Source organism: Schistocerca nitens, chromosome 1, assembly GCF_023898315.1.
Source record: "Schistocerca nitens isolate TAMUIC-IGC-003100 chromosome 1, iqSchNite1.1, whole genome shotgun sequence".
NCBI lineage: Eukaryota > Metazoa > Arthropoda > Insecta > Orthoptera > Acrididae > Schistocerca > Schistocerca nitens.
Window position 1 is genome coordinate 828,426,233 of NC_064614.1, and position 17,525 is coordinate 828,443,757.

General features: G+C 41.4%; 1 protein-coding gene and 1 pseudogene across 1 annotated transcript in view; both read left to right on the forward strand.

Annotated features, from left to right (window-relative positions):
• LOC126237165 (beta-1,4-glucuronyltransferase 1-like) overlaps positions 1 to 12,525 on the forward strand; it is a 164,574-nt gene extending 152,049 nt beyond the window's left edge. The window contains exon 5 of the mRNA XM_049947022.1: positions 11,163 to 12,525. Within this exon, the coding sequence (XP_049802979.1) occupies positions 11,163 to 11,630 (468 nt within the window). The 3' untranslated portion in view covers positions 11,631 to 12,525. The remainder of the gene's footprint in view (positions 1 to 11,162) is intronic.
• A 4,493-nt stretch (positions 12,526 to 17,018) lies between these two features.
• LOC126210234 (5S ribosomal RNA) lies at positions 17,019 to 17,136 on the forward strand (annotated as a pseudogene).
• Positions 17,137 to 17,525: the final 389 nt, after the last annotated feature.

The following is a 17,525-nucleotide window of genomic DNA, read 5'->3' on the forward strand; positions in this document are numbered from 1 at the left end:
TTTCCCAGAACACACTGCAGCGTACGCTCTAGTTCTACACGACCATGTGATTAACCATTGCCCACTTACTGGTGTTGTGCAGATTGCTGTATGAATGACCAAGTGCCGCTGCATGCCCAGAGCACTTCACAATGACAACGTACAGTGTGAATGTTGTTGCCGGCATTCGAGGTTTCTATGAAGATCAGTGTAGGCTATTTATATTTAAAGATGTTGCATTCATAGCATACACACAAGATGCTAGTATAATAGAGACAATTCTCTGCGAGAATTGCTTCACCGAAGCCTTTCACTGACGTGAATTGTGCTAAAACACGGAGGAGTGCAAAGTGGCTAACACGTTTCTTTCATGGACTCCACTGATACGATCCTGATAGACCGTATAGAGAAATTATGACGTTACTTCGAATATTTGATCATCCTGAAACCATAATCTATGTCAACGGCGAGAAGAAGATCACATGGATGCAGGGAATCTTAAAGTTTTGCATCTACTGAAGACCTGGAATTCCATAGGTGCCCTGCTATCCATCAGCTCAAGAAGATGTGTGAAAATAGTGTTGCTGCTTATGAAAATGTAAAATTACTTTTAAGATGGATTAATGAAAATTTTTTATCTCACATTCTGTGTTTTTCTTTGCTTCTACATAGCTCCTACGTACATAGTATGTAGCTTTGCTCTGACCTTACGTCTGTGACTTCGTTCAAGCACAGGAGATATAATTTCAGCCATGTTTGCTGTATGTCTTTGGAAGCGGACACGACCATGCGCCGCCTGTTCCCAAAAACCTATACATGCAGCACGATAGGCGAAAACCCATGCAAACATATATTTTGTTTCCCTACATTTTAAACGTCACCTCCCCCAAGCTTCAACTCAAACCTTTGCATCTTGCACAGCTTTATATACATTTTTAAGGGTAGGAATTTGTGAAAAAATAACAAAGAATAACAATTTTTTATTCAGACATAAATATTCACAGTAGTAATACAGCTCTACATCCACAAATATTGTTGTTTTTTACAATATTCATTTTATTCACAGTTCTTGGTTTTACATATAATATTATTGGCTGAAAAAATAATGTTTATCTTACATTACAGTACTGATTACAGCTACTGCACACGCGTAGTTTCTCTTACACAAATACTATTAATAGTGAAATTCTACCCAAACAGAAGACTTAATTTATTCGTTCGACTGGGTGGCTGTAAACATTTTCCACCTAAAGAAGCTGAAGTAATGGAATAATACAATGAAGCGGATGGCCCTAAAATGTTCATCCCAAACAGCATCACTAAAATGAACAGGGTAGAACTCACACTTAAAACTAGTATGACTTTGACAGTTAGCGGTAGGTGGAACTTAAAAACTAATCTATTTACACATACTTTCACACAATCGCAGCCGGCCGGTGTGGCCGAGCGGTTCTAGGCGCTACAGTCTGGTACCGCGCGACCGCTACAGTCGCAGGTTCGAATCCTGCCTCGGACACGGATGTGTGCGATGTCCTTAGGGTTAATTAGGTTAATCCCCATAGTGCTCAGAACCATTTGAACCATTTTTGAACACAATCACACACGCACAGTGCAAAAGAGAGAAATACGGTAGATTATTTTTTCCCTTCATTTACAATTTTTCAACTTTTTTGATGATTTTAGTTCAATTTTTAATCTTTTTATATACTTTGCACATTTTTAACTTTCTTTTATAATTTTGTCAAGCACATGCTGCTTATATATTCTTGCACACATATTATGCTACTTATTCAGAAAAAAATAAACAGAATATATATACACACAGGCATATATATCTACACAGCCATTCACACTCAAACACACTCACAAGCATACATACGGACGCACATAAGCACTCACACATGCAGGCACGCCATACATCACACATACAATATTTAAACTATGATAAAAGAGGTGCAAGCTCTCACTCAGCCAGGCACTCACTCACTCTCTCTCATTCACATCGTCAGAGTCCACCGTCCCCTGTTGCACTTCAAGTAAATAGTGTGAGCACGGGGGGGTTTCGATCCCGTCACCGCAAGTGAAATGACAGTCAGACTTTAGGTTGCAGCACAGTGTACACCTCATGACCTCGTGATCGAATACTAGTTTGCTGTACCAAATGCGGAGTTTGCAGCGGTGCACCGCTAACACCACCGTACAGGCAATGCAAATAGTCTTTGACCGTGAAGACACGTGATGCCACACGTCACACATCCTTAGCCCGCCTCCTGGTGGCTCCACCTATTGTACGATATGTATACATTTTGGATTTTAGGCCCACAAACTCCACAATCGGAAATCCAATAGCCTCATCTTCCGTTAAGCCGAAAACCATCTTGTTCCAAGGAACGGTATGGTTAGGTTTATTGGCTGCGTATCCCGATGTGTCGAATTCATTACTGTGACACCTAAATACAAATCTTCACCCAATAGCTGAGGCTATCTGAATCCATATCAAGTAACTTTGGTTGGACGTAATGAGTTATAGGAAACTCATAGTGGAAGTGGTACATGTGGAGTTTGGAGATGTCCATTATACACATATCCAAACTGATTGGTTTCATAAACTTACATCTCCACAGCAACAAAGTTCTCATTGAAAATAGTGACCCGCTTAAAATCTGGTCTGACAATGCACTTTCTTACGCCCCAGTGCCCACCCTGTTCGCTCCTATCAAAATGTCGCAATCATTTCTTACATTCTGCATGGTTGTACCAAAAATAAAATTATTTATTAATTTGTAAAAATCTGTTTTAGTATTTAATTCAATATACTTTTTCAACCAGCGGGACTGATTGAAGGAGATAGCCCGTTTGATTCTAGCTAGCTCCATCCCTAAGCTGATACACCGCTGCAAATTACATATCTCATTTTGTGTCCAACAGTGGTCTTCAGTTCAGGGATAGTACTTCCTCGCGGAACTTGTTGCTCTGGACATAAAGCCAAGTCGCTTATCATTTCATGAAAACTAACAGGGTATATGAGGAGCCGGCCGAAGTGGCCGAGCGGTTAAAGGCGCTACAGTCTGGAACCGCACGACCGCTACGGTCTCAGGTTCGAATCCTGCCTCGGGCATGGGTGTGTGTGATGTCCTTAGGTTAGTTAGGTTTAAGTAGTTCTAAGTTCTAGGGGACTGATGACCTCAGCAGTTGAGTCCCATAGTGCTCAGAGCCATTTGGTATATGAGGTCTGTCTCCACCACATACCCTACATCAGAATCAGCCGCCAGACCCAATATTTTTCCATCTAATCCCTCTAATTCGTTTTTGGGCACCCATTGAAACCCACCAGTCGGCAGTGGCTGCATCATGGCGTGCCCGTCTGAGTTATTCACATTCAAGTATAGAACAGAACTTGAATCAAGGGATGCGTTGAACCCCACACCCATAAGTGGATTATTTGCCTGGTGTGTCTAAGGACACACTGGCAAAGTCCTCCACAGATAGCACATTCCAAGAAGCATATCAGTATCAGTCAAAAGTTCGATGTTGCGCCTCGTTTTCTTGAGTATCGCATCCCAGTTCAACTCAAGTGCAGTTTAATAAAATGTGGGGTCCATAGAGTACGTGGCCATTCATGCACTCTGGAACTTTTCAAAAACATCTCCAAGCAAACTCACGTTATTCCATGTATAGTCTTGCGTATTCACCCAAATTTGGAATGTTGAATTCCCGCCAGCCAATCACAGCATGCTCATAATCTCCACTAGTTATGGCATCGCATGTGAGAGTACTGGTAAATGCAGGTATGTCGGGTAACCTGTTATCATCGAGTTTCGCCTTACTATCCAGATACTAGTAAGGAAAACTCCTTTCCTAGTCATGAGCTGAAACTTTTCCTCATCAGGGTATGCAGATCAGGTTATATGCATATCCTCCCGAGCTCGAGTTTCAATGAGTTTCTGGAGTGGCGCCTCCATAAAACGAAGGGTGTCAAGGAAGCAGTAGGTCATTTTTAGCGTCATTCGTTTTGGGAATGAAATATACTTCTCAACTCTCTTAGGTAGGACACTGACTTGATTTTCCTCCCAGCCGAAACCAGCCAATTGCTCAACTAGAAAGTGAGCGTCATATCCATTTAAATTAAGGAAGAGCACGGGTATGTGTCGTGGTAAATGATACTTCAAATTGCATGCATTCTGAGCTGCACCACGCAACTTCCCCATAAGATGACAATGATCTCTATGTGGAGTTTCAGCTTTTCTATCTAATGGCAGCCCACAAATATGACAGTTAACTGCATCATTGCATAATTTTTTATCCTCCTCCGATTCGGTCATGGGGATGTTGGTGCTGTAAAGCCTATCAACGGCCAATGAGAGTTTTTGAAGCTCTGTGAGCAACCAAACTAGAGGATTATCCCCGACATAAGGTTCATAGCGGTTAGGACTTGAACATATGAACATGCAGTTTGGTACACTGCTGCATACGGTACGTGTTTTTGCGTGAAGGTGGTATGTAAGGCTAAGGGGTTCCCTTCACAGCGGGTGATAGGGCCAAGGAGACATTCGAAATCTGTGTATACAACAAATGGACATCATTCCTGATGGTGAGAATTCTTGAATTTAATGAACTTGTTTTCTTCTTAAGGCATAACAACAAGTACCAAGCATTTACAGTCCTCCAGATGCCTTTTTAAATCCTTTCTTCTGAAAAGGTATTTAGACATCTGAAGCAAATGCATTTCTTATGTTCTTTTTTCACCAATTGGCTGTAAAGATGGAGGAACATGTCTTTGATCCATACATAATGCTGATTATCGCCTTCAGATAAGAGCAGCATGTTTACATGAAGAGCACGCTCACCTGAATATTTCAAAAAATGGAATGGTTCAACTACAGTACACTTGTTCAGCTCATCTGACTTGCTTTTCTGCTTCTTCCTCTGGCCATAAACGTGAACCGATATTCCGGGATTTTGTGCCTCAAATTTTGGTATGTTCTGAATCTTTATGGGGAACTCGACACCGTCAAAGTTATAACATTCAGAAATGGTAAGACCTATTATGTATCAAGATGTTGGATGTTTTGTGTAGTTTCTTTTGCAAGCCATGATTGACCATGTAAAACAATGTTGAATGTTAATACACGCCTGCTCGTTCTTAATAGCCTCAGGGAGTTTGATATAACTGGACTCTCCATCTAACGGATCATAGACATGAATATCGAGGTGTGGTATTTGGCTGAGCGCTTTACTGACCCTCTTCCTTCCATCTCAGAAAACTGGGCCAGTACAGCACTCAAGGTGGATTCACGATACCACTCGGCGACTGATGTACTCTGAGGTATAACGCCATTCTCATCCCAGATGTAGAGCAAGCTCTATTCCTCAGCAGCACTCAGCTGTTTGGGAAGGGGAGCAACTTGCAGCAGAGTTCTGCATTACATTTAATGTCATTATATCTCGGATCATGTAGGGCTTTGAGGATCTGTGGATCCAGCACACTTGGGGGGGCACGCTTCTAGAAACCTGACTGGGTCCCGATACCCCCCCCCCTCCGGCAGGTGTCTCACATCAGTTCTGGTAAACGAGATACGCTCCCCAAAGGTCCTAGCAACCACCGAGTATTCTAGAGGGGCCATGACGCCGCTAATCTGTTGTCCTTCACTATTGGAACGGGACAGGAACAATCACTAGCCACAGGTTCATTATCATCAATACTACAACTAGCAGATGACGTGTCCACCCAGTGGATGAGGGGGCTGGCGCTGCGGCGCCTCCGGGGTGGGGGGGGGGGGGGGGCACTGAGCATAGAAATAAACAGCTGATAGTCATCTACAATGAAGCTTCACTATTATCTGACAGCTGGAAAGACCCGCCACATCACAAATTTAATCTTTCGTGCCCTGCTTCCTTGATTCTAAGCTCACACGCGTTCGCAGATACAATGGTAAACATGATACATATGCGATGTGTCGTAAAGCTCATTATAATGGAAAAGGGTCCAGCGTCAGCGGTATGACGATTGTGATAGGAGGTGTTTATTCTCACTCTGCGATTTATAGAAAGTAATGGGCATAGCTTGCTTCGTTCCCTGTTTTAGGGCCCGTAAGCGCTTAGGAACAAGTGAAAACAAGGGCGACCATACCTATGGGATACCTATGGGAAAGGAGCACCACCCCCCTCTACCGCTCCCCCCAGCTTTCAGGAAAAGAAAAAATATAGAGTATTAAGGAGGTTTTTTTTTTTCAAGAAACCGATTTAAGAAGTACTAATTTTGGGCGTTTCATGAGGTTCTCTTGTTCTCTTAGACATCCTCATGCCTCACTGGCCTGAGCTATGAACTTGCTTCTGGTCGCCTCGTCTAACACATGTAGACAAGTTGGAGGGCTGTATTCGAATAGAACTATCTTTACAGTGGATAGTTGTAGTGCATGATACATGCTTGAAAATCGAATAGCAAAAACTCAACGTATATAATATTTATTATACAATTTCCATTCTGAACATGAGACCCACTTGGTCACAGCAAGATTTATGATCAAAGACCATTTTATAGCTGGAGACAACTCTCATATCAAATAAATTAGTTTCATGAAATGAAACATGGTCGAAACAAGCTGTAATATATTTATTGTCCGTGCTGTTAGTTAATTTCGACTGCTAGTAATTTTCGAGCATCTGAAATACATCCACAAAAATGGTAACATTGGTTTATACAACGTATGTCCATGTGAAACATCTTGTGTACATATATACTTCATAAACAAAGTTACTTACTTATCATAAGTCTCAAGCTTCACATCACACTGACTAAATAGCTGGCACAAATGTAAAGGCACTCATTGCTTTCATGTGCATGTATAGCATCACAATGCAATAGTGCACTATGTGTATAAAATGCATATTTGAACCATAAGCTGTTTTTATTCTACGCCCAAACATCTGCTGGTTTCACTCTTGGACCATTTTCACGGAAGAAGGGTTAAAATGATTTAAGCCACCATATTGTATCAGTCATTGCTTAAAATATGTAGTGCATTCCTTGAATGTAAATATATGACGCAGGACCACAATGCACTAGATTACATCCATTAGTAACGCGAACAGGAAGCTACCATTCATAACACAGGCACAGCTATATTGGTGCAGCGAAAGATGTCTAGAACCACGCTTATGGCTAGTCGATAGTACCATGTAAGATTGTGACCCAGTATTTACTGGCTATTTTGTTTGTTACACTCAAGCTTACCAAGCAGATCAAAGGAATTCATATCGCTAGCACATATGACAAAGGGTGCGTGGGATAACCACGGAAGTGCTCCTGCTGTCATACGATGTCGCACCCCACACCATAACTCCAGGTGTAGGTCTAGTGTTATAGCACGCAGACAGGTTGGTACCAGGTCCTCAACTGGCCTTTTCGAACCAACACACGGACACCACTGGCACCAATACAGAACCAGCTTTCATCAGAAAGCACTACAGACGTCCACCCTGCCCTCCAATGAGCTCTCGCTTAACACTACTGTAGTCGCAAATGGCGGTGGCCTTCCTGGGGCCAGTGGAATACACGCTACAGGGCGCCTGGCTCAGAGCTTTCCTTGAAGTAACCTATTTGTAACATGCTGTGTCATTTGGTATTCAGATTGCTGTTACAGATACAATACGATGTGACAGAGCCATACGGCGAACACGATGGTCTTCTCACTCCGTAGTGCCACATTGCTCTGCGGAGCCCAGTCTGCTTGCGATTCTAAATTCTAGTGAACAACGCTGCCAACAATCGCGTACTGTTGCTATATTCCTGCCAAGTCTTTCTGCAGTATCGCACAGGAAACATCCAGTTTCTCGTAGCCCTGTTACACGATCTCGTTGAAACTCAGTGACGTGTTGATACTGGCGTCTTTATCGCCTTAAAGGCATTCTTGAGTAACATCCAACTAACCACGTACAATCTCAAAGGTAACTAACGCTCACAACCGTTGCAGCAAAGCAAACCTTATTTGCATCCTCAGAGTGGTGATACCCTCGCCACTCTTTGCGACTGGCTCGAAATTTGAATAAACATCATCTTTGAGATGAAGAAACACACCAACCAACTTCATTTTATGTCACACAACACCTTCTTGGTTTTGCGACTTTCAGTGTATGTTGGCCCTAGTTATGTATTAGCTTATGAAATCACCAGTGTTTGGAAATTCAAGTATCATGTGAAGGAAAGGAGTTTTATCGGAGTTATCAGCATAAAACACCCAAAAATTATTGCATGACTATTCAGTATTAAAGCAGTAACAACAGTTCACGTGATAGGACCGCAACTAGAAGACCAAGATCTAGGTTCTGATAAAAGTTTAAAATTCGAAACTCATGCATCATATTTCATGTTTAAATTTAATATTTAATTTTCAGTCCCATGTACGAAACACAAAAGATTACGTCAGAATTCCTTATGTGGCATGTCAGTTGGTCTATGAGGTGAAACACAAGTGATATATTAACAAAAGCTTATTGGATCTTTAAAAGAAATTAAAGGTGTACAAGAAATGTGCTACGTTGAAAACAGTAACAGATTATATACTCAAATGGCACGATTTCCCTTATCTCTTATATGGAGCTACAATGCAACAGGTTGGATCTCTTGTCTGCCTAATTGGCGTGTTGTCTTATTACTACATAAAACATATACAAAAAGAATATTATAAAACCTCCAAACCATCTTTTACTGTATTACAATTCGATAACGTGCTCCCAGAGATTTATGTTGATCGTACTGTTTGATTATTACAATGTCTATGCTAGGTACAAAATAGCGGAAGTAAAGTTGGTTTAAACCATCCCACACATTTAATGTAGCAATATTATTATACGTCGTTCAGAGAGATGAGAGTTCTACCCTACTGCATTATAGCACCATACAAGAGATACTGAGAAATTATGCTCTTTGTGTATATAATCTGTTACTGTTTTTGATATTGCACATTACTTATGAACTTTTAATTTCTTTTAAAGATCCAGTAAGCGTTTGTGAATGTATTTTGTGTTTCATTTTACATACCAACTGGCATACCCATTAGGAGGCCCGACATAACCTTTTGTCTTACATACTTGAAACTGAAAACTCCAATATTAAACAGGACACATGGTGCATGAGTTTCAGATTTTTAACTTTTAATACGATACAAGATATTGATCTTCTAGTTATGTTAATATCATTTGAACATATATGCAATCGATTTGTGTTCCGATGCTTTGCTTGACACGCTCAAGTTTAACAAACATGATATGCGAGTAAATACTGGGCCACAATTGTACATGGTACTATCGACTATCTGTAGATATGGTTCCAGACCTCTTTGGCTGCTCCATAACAGCTGTGCCTGTCTTATTATATGGCAGGTTTCTGTACGTGTATTACTGATGGATGTAATGTAGTGCAGTATTGGATTGTATCTGTGCCACACACGCATATGAAAGTGATAAGTGCCTCTATATAGGTACTGGCTATTTAGTCAAATCTGACATGCAGCTTGAGGACAGTGATAAGTAAGTACCTTTGTTTATGAATATATATGTGTGGACAGCCTGTAATTAAATTATGACAGCATATGGTGTATGAGATTTGTTTCTTGGGTAAAAACGAAGGCACATACAACACAAGACACAGAACATTTTCTACAAAACAATTAAAACGTATGGAAAGGGATAAAAGACGATGTACTCGTCAGAAACTGGAGCTATTAAATTTTTTATGACTCTTTCGTCTGAATTCGTTAGTTAATATACTTCTTTTTACCACGACTCCACTTTTTACCTTCTGTCGACAGCTGTTGTGGTCTTCAGTCTGAAGACTGGTTTGATACCATTCTACAAGGGTGCTTATCCTTTGCCTGGCTCTTCATCTATGAATAACAACTGCAACCTACATCAATCCGTATTCAGTAGCAGTCCCCCTCTACAGTCCTCCGCCTCCTCCACCCCACCCCCTCTCTCACTCCCTCTCTCTCTCTCACACATACACACACACACACACACACACACAACACGCACGCGCGCGCGCTCTTCTCTCTATTATCTATTTACGATTCCTTTATGTCTGAGAATGTGTCCTATCAGCCGATACCTTTTAATCGGGTTGTACCATAAATTTCTTTTTCCTGTATTTCGATTCAGTGCTCCTTCAGTTCTACCCCTCTAATCTTCAGCATTCTTCTGCTGCACCACATTTCAAAAGCTTCTGTTCTCTTCTTCTCTGAACTGCTTATCGTCCACTCCTCATGTGCGTACGAAGCTAAGCACTCCAGAGGCGTACGTTCAGAAAGGACTTGCTAACACTGTAAATTTATTACTCGATGCAGTTTCGGAACTGCAACCGGATTACGCCGGATTCTTGCCACGGTATTTCGGCTGACAAGCATTCAGCCATCTTCAGGTGACTGTTTTGCATTGAAGACTGCTAGTTCACGTAGTTCACGTAGCGGCTGCCTTTGCGCATACGTCTTCGCGCCAATTTTTCGTGTAAAGGTAGCGACGTGAACTAGCCATCTCCAGTGAAAAACATTCAACTGAAGATGGCTGAATGGTTGTCAGCCGAAATATCGTGGCAAGAAGTCAACGTAATCCGGCTTCAAACCCGAAACTTCATCGAGTACTCTTGACGCTAGGAAAATATCAAGAATCACACCTAAGTTTATATTCCATACCTACAAATTTTTGTTTTTCAGAAAGCATTTTCCTGCTATTCGCAGTCTGCATTTTATACCTTCTTCATTTCGGCCACTATCAGTTATTTTGCCACCCAAGCATAAAAAGTCGACTCCTTATTTTAGTGTCTCATTTCCTGATCTAATTCCTTCAGCGCCGTCTGATCTAATGACTACATTCCGTTACCCTCTTTTTACTTTTTGTTGATGTTCACCTCATAAAGGCTTCTCAATAAACTATCCGTTCCGTTCAGCTGCTCTCTGTCGACACTTGTCTCACTTTAAATAATCAAAACATTTGACATAATCCTCTTTCGTTCAAGATTCTCTCCATCTCCCCCCGCTACGCTTCCGCACTCGACATTCGGTTCTTACTCATTGACTACAGAAATTTCGCGCTGTCGATTCAACATTGCCCAACGAATGTCAGTCTATGAAAGAACTTGCCACCCTAGCCGATATTGTACCCTCATACTTAACAACCTTTTTTTCTCACAGGCATACGAGATGTTTGCCTTCGGTTGGCGGTTCTTCGTCCTGGACCACGCGTTCCTCATTCACTGGGGCCTCCAGTCGATAGACAAGCGGCCCAAGTGGCGCTGGAAGGAGAACAGCATCAACAGCGATCGCTTCCGCAAGTGGGTGAATCGAGTCGCTCTCAAGTACGACGTGGACGAGATGAAGCTTACGTGGAGATACGCCGACTACGACTCGGGTATGACGACATGCCCTCGGCAAAAGTGCAAATCAGCACGACCCAAACCTACAAAGTCAACTCCGTCACCAAAGAAGCAGGAAAAACCTGCAAAGGCAACTCCGAAACCAAAGAACCAGGAAAAGCCTACAAAGTCAACTCCGTCACCAAAGAAGCAGGAAAAACCTACAAAGGGAACTCCGTCGCCAAAGAAGCAGGAAAAACCTGCAAAGGCAACTCCGACACCAAAGAAACAGGGAAAGAAGGCCTAGGCCCAACGAGATGTGGAATTACACAGAAAGTGTTCGTGACAGCAGACTGAAAACGTGTTAGCTAGTCTTCAAAGTGTGCATATTTGTTTTTTTTTATGATTTCTTACTGAAGTACTGTCTATGTTTATTGATGACACTTAGGAACGGTTGCACGGAAACTGAAACAAGCTTCTGTTGCTTACACTGTGGATATGTCTTTCGTGCCTCTATGAAGAAAAAAAAGAGTCATGGGTTTAGCTCTGCTTTCATCAACCATTACTTGAGGGCTTGCCTTATTGTTTCTAATTGCACTTCTTTACAGAATGCCGTAGTATTTATTTTTAAATGACTTGTCACTTCTACAAGCTAGTTTTTGTCAACGTTATCTTAGCACATAATAAAACTGTAATCAATAACATTCCTGTAGCTTTGACAAAACTGCTGTGTTCAATAGATCGCAGACTTCTGTTTTAAACTGTATGTGGAGTATAGTAAAGTCCACGAACTGAACTGACATGAATACTATTTCATGACTCATATTAACTGAGCAATGATATTATGAATATGATATAACAGCGAAAAATCTGTAAAACATTTTATGAGCTGTTATTAGTGCTTATCGTTCAAAGTAGTTATAGGGTGTTCTAAAACGTCATTTATTTATTGTATTGTAATTTTAAATGTTGATGTGTCTCAAAGAAAGTGATAAGATATTTTTCTTCGTTGTTTTTATAACGACTGAAATACGGATTTCTTATCCGACTGCTGTGATAGTAAAGACTCTCGTAAGCTTAGACGTATGCAAGTATGTACACTCTCTTCCAGATAAGTGTAACCGCCAACACCATAAGTGCACTTTTACCACTCTTCCATGCTGGCAACCATTTATGTGGCGGCAGTCGCTTTCAGAGTTAGCATATTTATTGTCCTAAAAGTTATTTTCAAAATGTGATATAAGTGTATAATTAAATTACAGTATTATATTGTCATTCATCTACTTCAATTTTCCAATTCCTCATCTGAAAAGACTAATGAAGTACTTCACTCACAACTTTTCCCTACAGTATAAGCATTCCTTAAGGTGAAAACTTTAGTCGAGGCTATTAAGAATTGCTGGTATTGGCTGGATTGAGGGGATGTGCTGAACTAGAAACTCAGAACCTTTGACGTCAAATAACCTAAGTATGATGTTTTAGAAAATTGCTGAAGCTAGTACTAAGTCACACGACTTAAATGTTATTTGAAACAGTTACAAACATTAAATGAGACAATTCTAAAACATTTTAACTCACTTCTTTGAAATGAACGAAGATGCGGGATACAACTTCAGAGGTTTTGCTTGTTATGTAAGAGGTCATAGCTATTAAGAAAAGGGGATTTGCTAAGATATTACATACTGATTCCAGCAGCAGTCCTTTTGGTGACATTTTATTTTTAAAACTTGGTTCCGACGTATCAAAGTTTTAATTTTCATCTCAGAAAAATTAAGTTACGTAATTAAATTTTTGTTGTTAGCAGGTATACGTCTGTGTTTTTAGTACATGTGTAAACCCTCGCGCCACAGTGACGTAGCACTTCGCTATGGGAGCCCAAAAAATGGCGCTGCCTAAGGATAAAGTGAAGTTTTGTGTGGTGATTCGTTTTGTGCTTTAGATAAGGAACGACGCTGTAATAGACCATGACGAGTTCGATGAAGTGAACAATCCACCATCATACTGACACATATGCGCAGACGATTCCAGTGAGGTCAGATAAGTCTACATGATGAAGAACGAAGTGGCAGATGTAGTACCTGAGCTTGTCCTTTTTATACTCCGTTTATAGATACTTTTAGGTAATTAAATATTTTGTAGTGGGCACGCGACTCATATCAAAAATGCAGGTTCAATTCATAGCTTTGCTTAGCTGTAGGAACATATAACATAAGGATCAGAAAAGAGTTTCATAATGCACGTTCAATAATGACTATAATGAAAATACTTAGACAATGAAATTTACCTTTTCATTTTTTGGTCGAAAAATTGCTCTGTCATAGTGAAAATATCAGTCTTTATACAGAAGCTGCTAACTATGGCCAAATCCAGAATGCAGTATAATAAAAAGATTACTTAATACAAGTAACAAAGGACGAGCATATACGCACGTCGATACTCTATCGCAGCTAAACCAGGAGAGAGAGAATACATAAAACCGCTGTGGGCTACTAAGGGGAAATCGGGAAGCAATAAAAATCTCAGCCTGGATCTCGCATGGAATTACAATAACCCTTAGCCAGAATCGTTATTTTGCTCAACATAAATGGAATCGCAGGTCCATCGAATCAAAAAGCCACATAATTCCCATAAAAGATACAATTAATACATAAACGTACACTGAAAAACATAAGAAACTGGTACACCTGCCTAATATCGCGAAGGGGGCCCCGCGAGCACGCAGAAGTGCCGCAGCACGACGTGGCATGGACTCGACTAATGTCTGAAGTAGTGCTGGAGGGAACTAACACCATGAATCCTGCAGGGCTGTCCATAAGTCTGTAAGAGTACGAGGGTGCAGAGATCTCTTCTGAACAGCACGTTACAAGGCAACCCAGATTTGCTCAATAATGTCCATGTCTGGGGTGTCTGGTGGCCAGCGAAAGTGGTTAAACTCAGAAAAGTGTTCCTGGAGCCACTCTGTAGCAATTCTGGACGTGTACGGTGTCGCAGTGTCCTGCTGGAATTTCCGAAGTCCATCGAAAAGCACAATGGACACGAATGGATGCAGGTGATCAGACAGAATACTTACGTACGTGTCACCTGTCAGAATCGTATCTCGACGTATCAGGGGGTCCCATATCGCTCCAACTGCACACGCCCCACATCATTACAGAGCCTCCACCAGCTTGAACAGTCCCCTGCTGACATGCATGGTTCACGGTTTCATGAGGTTGTCTCCATACCCGTACACATCCATCCGCTCGATACAATTTGAAACGATATTCGTTCGACCAGGCAACATGTTTCCAGTCACCAACAGTCCAGTGTCGGTGTTGACTGGCCCCCAGGCGAGTCGTAAAAATTTGTGTCGTGCAGTCATCAAGGGTACACAGGTGGGCCTTTGTCTCCGAAAGCCCATATCGATGATGTTTCGTTGAATGATTCGTACGCTGACACTTGCTGATGGCCCGGCACTGAAATCTGCAGCAATTTGCGGAAGGGTTGCACTTATGTCAAGTTGAACAGTTCTCTTCAGTCGTCGTTGGTCCCATTCTTGCAGGATCTTTTTCCGGCCGCAGCGATGTCGGAAATTTGATGTTTTACCGAATTCTTGATATTCATGGTACACTCGTAAAAGGTCGCACGGGAAAATCCCTCCTTCATCGCTACCTCGGACATGCTGTGTCCTATCGCTCGGGCGCCGTCTATAGTACCACGTTCAAACTCACTTAAATCTTGACACCTGCAATATGGCAGCAATTACCGATCTAAAACCTGCACTGACACTTGTTGGCTTATATAGGCTTTGCCGACCGTAGAGCCATACTCTGTCTGTTTACATACCTTTCAGTTTAAATACGCATGACTATACCAGTTTCTTTGGCCCATGAGTGTATAAAAACATGTTTATTTCAAATATAAATCAACTTTTACTAAGCAGCAATTTTACAGTGTGTTATTGTTTTAACTTTAAATCTTAGGTTTATATTTAGCAGGAATTATTGCGTCCTTTACTTTGGCATGCTATATAATAATAAAAAGGGCTTAGTTTTAAAAAAACCTACATGTACTGTGAGCCTTCTCATAACATTCCTTTAACATAAATGAGGACTTATGTCATAAATTAGAAACTAAAATAATTACAATCAAATATAAATGCGTACAAACGTTATCAATGCCAGGAACTACACAAAACATTTTTCTGCACATCATTTCCAAATGAATTTAAAGTATCTACCCTACTTTTGCGAATTCTTGTTGTCAGTGTTAGAGCCACATCAATAACGTCTTACTCTCTTTCGTGATCCACTTTGAGTGGAAAATTATGTATACTGCTCTTCAAATCTTTAGAAAATGAAGAATTCTCCACCTGTCTTTCTGTGATAAATAGCCTTATCAAACATAGTAATGTAATGACTAGCTGGGGTACCTGGTTTCGATCAGGGAGTAGATATGAGATTATTGTGTGGTAGTTGAAATAAAAGAATAAACTTTAAAGTATAAGACTTTAAAAAAATATTGCCAGGCACGAGAGTTCGACTCCTTCACATGATTGTTGAAGATGAAGCTTTTCCATTGAAAACCTATTTGATTAGACGTTGTGCTGGTATACAGTTAGATGACCAATCGGAAGATGTATACGGTTACAGACCGAACCAAAAAAGTTTCAAGAAATGCTGTTGGTATACTGCCCCTAAAATTTAGGGTTTACTATCTCTAGATCAGTCTCAGTCTGGGACATGTAGAAAACATGATTCTTACCACTTGTGTTCCACACAGTTTTCTCAGACACCATACTGTTGCTTGCCAATGAAGAGACTGAAGAGATACCTGACCTTCCTACCTGCAGGCATTTAAATAAATCAGTAGCAAAGGCTGAAAATTTGTGCCAGGCCAGGTGTCGAATCCAGATGCTCCACTTCTCTATAAAGGATTGCCTTGACCTTCTCAGCCATATTGATACGCTTCGCAGCCTACTCAAAGTCTCATCTTGTCATGCACAAGTAGTGTCCCCATCCATCAACCCCACTACTCATATGATTCTATTTAAAAGATACTGAATGCCTGTAAATAAGCTAATCTCGAAAAGAATGTGGCGAGTACTGTGCAACCTGTCCTCAGTTATTGGAATTATGCGACAAGTTTTATAGGAGATAAGGGGAAAACACCATGCTACAAAAGTTAAGAATGCATTAACTTTGTGACGATATTTTCCTTTTCCCACTACCGATTAGCGTGAGAAGGAACCGCTAACTGTGAATCTAAAATTTCGTTCTTGGTGTGTTTCATATTTATATGTTAATATTAAGAAAATATGTGGTTTCAATGATACATTGCGTCAAAGCTCTCTCCAAAACGTTTTGTTCCAAGTCAGTGATAGATACATAGGGGGGGGGGGGGTGGCGCCGGGCGCTTACCCCCCCCCCTCCCCGCCCCCTTCCGGGGCCGCCTGCCTTGCCAACCGCGCCGCCCCCGCCAGTCAGCGTCTATTGCTATAGTACAAAGAAGTTTTTCAACATTGAGGCGTACAAATATATGGCTGAGGTCGACAGTGAAGGAGGATCGACTTAATGCCTTAGCTCTGTTGAACACTCACCCTGACATTGATTGTCCTATTGGCGATGCAATTAACCAATTTGCCAGGAAGAATAGGTGCATAGAATTCATCATTTAGGAAGAGAACCACAATTTTAACTTTTTATATCATAAGATGGCCAACGGCCTTGCCGCAGTGGTAACACCGGTTCCCGTCAGATCACCAAAGTTAAGCACTGTCGGGCTGGGCAAGCACTTGGATGGGTAACCATCCGGTCTGCCGAGCGCTGTTGGCAAGCGGGCTGCACTCAGCCCTTGTGAGGCAAACTGAGGAGCTACTTGATTGAGAAGTAGCGGCTCCGGTCTCGTAAAGTGACAAAACGGCCGGGAGACCGGTGTGCTGATCACATGCCCCTCCATATCCGCATCCAGTGACGCCTGTGGGCTGAGGACGACACGGCGGCCGGTCGGTAGGGCTGGGCCTTCATGGCCTGTTCGGGAGGAGTTTTTTTATATCATAAATGGCACTGTCTTGTATATGAGTATAATCAGTTTAAATAAAACTTTCTTAAACTTTGCATGTGACTTGATTATTTTTTATTATGGTAAAAGTAAAGGTAGCTCAATATATATTTAGCACTCCCTTCTTGAGGTTTTTCTGTATCTGTCACAGTCCCGAGTATGG